We start from the raw sequence: 7,083 nt of genomic DNA, 5'->3' as shown, positions 1-7,083 counted from the left end.
CCCCTTCAAAGGACCGCAACGACGAGTGGCTCGCGAACTTCGGCATCGACCTCGAGCTGCTCAAGCTGTCCACCGGCCGCGACAGCGCGCACGAGGCGGAAACCGAGGAGGATAGACACCCTAACATCGTTGCTGCCACCCCGCCGCGCCCGGCTAGCTACACGCCAGAGCGTTGCGTATGCGGACTTCCTCCTGGGCCCGCCCCAAAGAGCGTCTACAGCTAGTTTTGTGCACTCTTATTGCGGTGCTTGACCGTCTATTCTCCGCGACGGAGCTCTTGTAAGTACCTGTGTAGTACTAGCCTTCTGCCGTATGAGACTAATTTGCTCGAATGGCGCTTCTGTCTCCTGCCGCCTTCGAGGGCGATCCCATAGCCGCCCCTTTCATTTTCCTCTTCATTTAAACGTCTCCTTTTCTGTCTCGTGCGGTGATGAACGGTTATTTCTGTGTTTTGCTCCTCAAATGTTCCGGATCCGGGAATTGATGGAGAAATCTCGTTCGTTGCAGTACCACAACCTTGACCCCTGCCGCAACCCCTGCCGCGACCTCGAACGTTCCCTTGCAACCCTCCTCGAACCACCGGTTCTGGTGAGTCTCCAGTGTGATCCGAAGGATGCATTTGTACGTCCTCACTGACTGTTGCCATGTTTCCGAGGCAACGGATCGATACTCTCGCCGCTAGCAGTTGACAGGCAACCAGTTGGCCAATTTTAAATGTTGAAGTTGCGGTGTGATCATATTGGACGGTATATATTAATCATTTAGTTCAAAAGACACACATCGATACAATTTGAAGGCAATCTGAAGTCAAATATCCCCCTATTCTAGCCTCCATTGCGCACTTAAGTGAGCATTGGGGCATTTGCCAAAAATCGTGAAAATACCTATTGCGCACTTAAGTGTGCAATGGTAATAGTAGGGATATGTCACGAACAGGGTGGTAGGCACTCTGCAAGTTTTATCGCCGCCGCGATGAATGTTTTCAGGTATCGATGAAATGCAGTAGACCAAGTTCGGTCGAAAACACCGGCGGTAGTGTCTAGGTGACAAATGACCTCATATGAGGTCACTTTTCAACTTATTTTTCTGGACTTGTGCTAGCTCAACAAGATGGAAAAAGATACTCTCGACATGGCAGTTGACTTCTGCGTTGTGGAAGGGTGGAGTTTGGTGAGATCTGCATGTCTTCTCCAGCCATTTTTAAAATGCCCAAAAAGGAGCCTTTTTTGACCAACCTCAAAACGTTTGATGTTGATATCTTCGAAACCAAAACGCCTGTTTAAAAAGTCAACTCATCATTGATAGTTCATTAGATTCTTAGTCTCTCTGTGCATTGACAACCGCCATCCCAATGTTTTGCAAGATGTTATTGCCGAGCGCGTATACGTTAAAAAAATGGTGTCCAAACTGAATGTTTTAAAGTTTCGATTTAATTTATATATTTTTGCAAAAAAAAAGCTGGCCTCATATGAGGTCAAATTGCTTGTCGTCTAGACAGTAGACAGTACGTGGCACATCTACGATCAGTCTACTGTACTACTTGGCGGAAAATCTCCGAGTGTCGATATGAAGCCACGTTTCGAGCGTGCCTTATCGACATAACGTTACGTCTCGAAGCATGTCAACCAAAAAACCGCACAAACGTAAAGTGCCTAAAATATCGTAACTTTAGGCGCACAGGGCTAGAGCAAGGGAGTGAAAGAGCAGTGACGTGGGTTTTGAATTGAGTCGACAATGCTCTGGATCTTGGTGCATTTTTTGAAATTTCCGATAATTTTATGTCACACTAGCTTGCCTCGAAAAGATGTAGGCAACCAGCACTGGCGGGCGACCTCAATGCATAAAGTCGTCTATACAAACCTCCAATTCACAAAAAGTCGTCTACGACTGCGTTGCTGTCTCTGAGCTCTTCAGCTGACGCTGCTCCAGAAAGTAGGGCGGGCACACCTTAAGCAAAAGTACATAAAACAAGACGACGCCCCAAAACGTGAGGTTACTCAACGCCAGGGCCTTCATCGCGAGATCCCTTATCCCCCCATCGCCTCCTCCCTCAAACGCCGCTCTCACCCAGTTCACAAGCAACCCAAGCCTATATGACACAAAGGCGACCGGAATGCAGATTCGTATGAAGGCGCTGACTGTATTTCGATAGCTCCAAATCTCGAACAGGACCTGGGCCATCATGAGAAACAAATGCGGCCCCAACAGCTTGCACTCTGCGTTCTTAATGCCGGCGGTAATCCAGGCCCACGGCAGCAAAAGCGAAAGCACAAAGCTGCCAGTCAAGAACAGGCGCACGGTGACGCGGCTAAGCTGGCGGTCGAGCGCGAGCGGCCTGATCCTATCCGGGCGGCTGTTGGCTTGCCACGGGGCTGGCTGTAACAGGCTTGCGGCAAGGACGTAAAACAGAGCTGCTGTGACGGCTCCCAACTCGGACACGGGGACGACACGGAGACCCAGTGCGAGCACGGCGCAGCCGGCGACAAAGGTCGCCGCAATGAGCAGCAACAGAACGCGACGAGACAGACTAAACACGTCGCCGTCGTGATCCCCCGCCATTGCTTGCAGTGCGGTTGGTTTTGTGGGGCACGTGGGGCAGGGCCTCGCGTGCAACTGAGTTTCCACCAGAGCAACAGGAAGAACAGTTGTGCGGGGGGGGGGGGGGGGGGGGGGGGGGGAGGGGGGTTGCCGGGAGGTGGTGAGGCGGAGCGGGGAGGGCAAGGCACTATTGATACAGAAAAGATGGCAGGGCACTGATGATGCGGAAGCTACAGGTTTACATTCGGCGCATAATTTTTCGAAGGCTTGAGGGGTGTCCTGAGACCACACGCCTCGGAGGCTGAGAACTGGACCTGTTTGAAGGTACCCTTTGAAGTCAACCTGCAGTGCCCAAAACAAAACCCTTCACCCAGCCGTCCTCTCTCCGAAGTCCTGTTCCATACACATTCCCGATACACGTGTACATGATGTACACGTGTACTATACATCTCGCACGTGTCACTTGTGTCAGAGAGGTCCTCCCTTATTTTTTTCCTCTCCGGCCCGGCGTCCCAAGCTGCACAAGTACGGCGGTCTCTGCAGGGAAACCGCTCTTGTCGCCGCCCGCTCTTTCGCATCTTCTAAGATGAAGTCCTCCGCCTCCTGGGACGCCTGGCGCCGTCTGGGCTCCCCCCGCTACGTCGTCGCTCCCATGGTCGATGCATCCGAACTCGCCTTCCGCGACCTTACCCGCAAGTACGGCGCAGACCTTGCCTACACCCCCATGCTCAACTCGAAGATCTTCGCACGCGACGCAAAGTACCGTCTCGAGCATTTCACCACACACCCCGCTGACCGTCCCCTCGCCGCCCAATTCTGCGCCAACGACCCGGCCCTCCTCGTCGAGGCCGCCCGCCACGTGCAGGACCACGTCGACGCTGTCGACCTCAATCTCGGTTGCCCGCAGGGTATCGCACGGAAGGGGCACTACGGTTCCTTTCTACAGGACGAGTGGAACCTTTTGCACGACATTGTCAGCACAGCTGCACGCGACCTCACCGTCCCTATCTGGTGCAAGATTCGCATCTTTCCCACTGTCGAGAGAACCGTCGAGTACGCCAAAATGTTAGAGTGCGCTGGCGCTAGCTTGCTTGCTGTTCATGGACGGACGCGTGAGCAAAAAGGAAAGGACGCCCCGCCAGCCGACTGGGAGGCCATCAGGGCTGTTAAGCGCGCAGTCAGCATTCCTGTCATTGCCAACGGTAACGTCCGATGCAAAGCTGATGCAGATCATGCTATCCAATCTACCGAGGCCGAAGGCGTCATGTCCGCCTGGGCGCTTCTGGACAACCCCGCCGCGTTTAACAAGGAGGGAGAAACGGCCCCCAGTAGAATGCAACTGGCGATGGAGTACTTGGATTTAGCGGAAAAGTACAACACACCCATGCGCATAGTCCGCCTCCACATTTTTAAGCTTTTTCGAAGTCGCTTGGATGTGAATATGGACTTGAATGAGGAGGTTGCAAAGTGTCGTTGCTTGAACGACTTTCGGCAAATTGCCGACACCCTGGCTGCTCGCACTGATTTTGACGGAGTCTTGTTTGAGACAAGAGTACAGCTGGGGACTGTGCCGGAGAATGTAGTGTCAGAGAAAAAGGCAAAACGATTGAAAAAAGCCCTAGAGGCCAGCGCCTTGGAACAACACAGGCGAAAGCAGAAGGGGGTTTGAAATTTTTATTGAGCTTGGTTATCCGATGCAACTAGACTTGTAACGGACTCGCTGAAGATGCCTTTTTCATCATCTACGTCGTCCAAAATGTCAGTCCCGAGAACGCCAGACACATGCTATCTTCAGTGGGACGGGTTATCCTACTCAGTCAGAGCGCACTGCTCATATACGTAGTGTCTATTGGACGTTGGTCCTCATTTGAGGACACTATTCGACCTATTTTATTTTTGACTTGCGCTTCCTCGACAAGAAAGAAAAAGATACCCCCGCCGCTGCTGACTTGGGGACAGCAAGAATTTTGTAAGAATAGAGGGTTTACGCGAGCACTTTTCGGCAACATACAGTGTGAGTCCACGATTTCGTCATAGTTTTTGCATTTCTTCATTTTGCTTGAAACTTCACGCATAAACTGTGAACATTCATGTTTATTCATGATCGATCCCCCAACACGCGTTGGTGACACGTTGTACACGTGGCCGATTTGTGCGACGTGCAACACCACACGTGTCCAGATCTGCCCGTTGTGCCCGCTGTAGCTCTCCAGTACAGTGTGCCCTCGAGGCTCTTGGGTCAGCATTCCATGCTATCGTCGAGCACTGACAGAAGTTCTGTCGCAGTAACCCGCCACGATTTCGGGGTTACTGTGAAGGCAGAGGACCAAATTGTTGTGCACAGTAACCCTGTGCGTTCGCACAATCGGGATTTGGATTTTCCAATCTAGATCCGTCGTCGTCCCCTACACTGCATCTTACATATAATGACCCTACCGTTCTGGCGCTAGCCGAACGGAGGGGGCCAGAGGAAAACACAACAGAGTAAATCGAGCATCTAGCTCGCTACCTGTTTTTCCTTCAGTTCTTACTTCCCCCCCACTGCCACCTTCTCGCGAGTTTGGGTCTCTCGATCCAGTGCAAGGCTACTTATGACCTCCAGCGACAATCCGGATTTGCTGCTGCGTGAAAGTAGCTATTCTTAAGATGACTCGTGCATCTGTCGAGGCAAGAAACGCCACTCGCGATCGCCTCATCAAGTTAATTGGTCGTTACACTTCAGAAGATGCCGCGACCAAGAACCTGCTCTCTGTTGCCGGGTGGGCCTTAGAAATGAATGAAATCAGCTCGGAAGCACCACCCCAAGAAATCGCCGAAATGATCAAGTCTATGCTACTCCCGACAAGCATGATCTTCACAGACAACTACTTCCGCCAACCCGCGTTCGCTACCCAGATTCTTAAGGACGTGGCAAACCTGTACGAGTGTCTACCCATGTCAGGTGAGATGCTGTCAGCAGTTGATGCACAGTCTCAAACTGACTCCATCGCAATGTCACACGCCTGGCTAGCTTCCATTCTCGTTCCCACCGTGGACATGGTGAAGAATGTGGTTACGCGCCACAAGCGTTCGCAGAGCTTGGATGCACCAAGCCCTTCAGGTTCGCCGCCTAACATTGCACCCTCTATTGCAGTAATACCTCTGGAAACTCCAGGTGCCCCTGCAGTCACTGTTCATCGTGAAACACTTCCAGCTTCTGGCCCCGATGACCACAATAATGAACAAAATGAAACTGGGATTCAAGTTGGTAACGTCCGCCGTCAAGCTAAGAATGCTGCCAATTCCGACCCAGCATCCGCCCCGACAGCCGATCCGACATCTCAAACCCCGGATGAACCTATGCCGTTTCCGGTAGACACAACGAGAAAGGCATCTGCCGTTCAAAATTACTTCAAAACGGGAAGTTTTCTGGTGACCGCGATCAAGAACACTTCAGATGCGCCCCATTCGAAATGTCATCCGTGACTATGACGTATGCGCTATGCAGCAAGCTCTGAGGCCGAAGCAAAAGGCAGAGTATTTCATTAATATCTTTTCTGGTTCAGCGCGCGACTTCTTCTTCGAGAATTGCACAACGTGGATGAACTATAAGGAGCTCGTTCAGGTTATGCTATCGGAATATGACTCCGATGCTCGGCAGCTCGAAGCTCAGTCGGAGCTAGAGATGCTGTCCATCGACAAGATCATGCGAGAAGCAGACGTTACCAGTCTTAATGTAGGACTAGACCGTTTCGTGACCAGGGTCAACAATTTGACACCCCAATGTCCCGAGCCGTTCCGCTCCGAGAAACACAAAGTTAGGTATCTCCGGGCCCCTGTTTTGAACCAGAAATGGGCAGAACCGGCGCTGAGCCAAATTTCCACGGCTAAGTTTACGTACAACCGCTTTGTGACTGCACTACGTGAGCAACTCCAGTTCACACAGGAGCGCTATGGCAAAGAACAAGTGGCTGACAAACCCGCGTTTTACCAGCAATACGGCCGACGTCCCCCACAACCAAAATTCCGCAAGCACAAATTTGGTTCTGGGTACTGTAGCATAACCCCCCCCCCCCCTGGGGGACTCACTTTAGATTAGATCACGATTGATCTAGTTACTGTAGAGCCCGACGCTCTACAGTACCACCGAGCGTGTCCACGTGTGCCCACAGCCCACGTGCACACGTGTACCACGCGCGAACGAAGCGCGCACGCACCACGGGTAATACGTGTACTGTCAGCCTCGCCATAGCTGACAGTATCACAGTGCAGGCCGACCTGCACTACAGTAGCCCACTACAGTACCTCGGTACTGTAGTGTTATGATAGATGGTTTTGTATATTTAATATGGAGCGGACCGACGGCGGACGGGGGCCACAAGCACGGGCTGGTCCTCAACCGACCGCCAAGGTCAGTCCACCCAGCTTATTCTAAACGTCGCCTTCGCTCTTCGCGCGGGTTTAGTCGGAGCCGAGCCGGAGTGGACGCGCAGCACGCGAGCGAGCACGGAACCGCCTCCGCCCGTCAGCACTGGTACGTCACCCAGTGCTGCTCCGGGGCGTCGA

At 52.4% G+C, this 7,083-nt stretch overlaps 2 protein-coding genes across 2 annotated transcripts; both read left to right on the top strand.

Moving 5' to 3' along the window:
- The first annotated feature begins 1,734 nt into the window (after positions 1 to 1,734).
- Positions 1,735 to 1,905, top strand: CHC_T00002258001 (hypothetical protein). The gene has a single exon (XM_005713212.1). The coding sequence runs from the start codon at positions 1,735 to 1,737 to the stop codon at positions 1,903 to 1,905; it is 171 nt and encodes a 56-aa protein (XP_005713269.1).
- Positions 1,906 to 3,124: 1,219 nt separating this feature from the next.
- Positions 3,125 to 4,207, top strand: CHC_T00009368001 (similar to tRNA dihydrouridine synthase Dus1p). The gene has a single exon (XM_005713211.1). It carries the CDS (start codon positions 3,125 to 3,127, stop codon positions 4,205 to 4,207), a length of 1,083 nt encoding a protein of 360 aa, XP_005713268.1.
- Positions 4,208 to 7,083: the final 2,876 nt, after the last annotated feature.

Source organism: Chondrus crispus, genomic scaffold, assembly GCF_000350225.1.
Source record: "Chondrus crispus Stackhouse genomic scaffold, scaffold_132, whole genome shotgun sequence".
Classification (NCBI taxonomy): Eukaryota; Rhodophyta; class Florideophyceae; order Gigartinales; family Gigartinaceae; genus Chondrus; species Chondrus crispus.
Note: the sequence above shows the minus strand (reverse complement) of the source record. Positions and strands in the feature narration are given on the sequence as shown.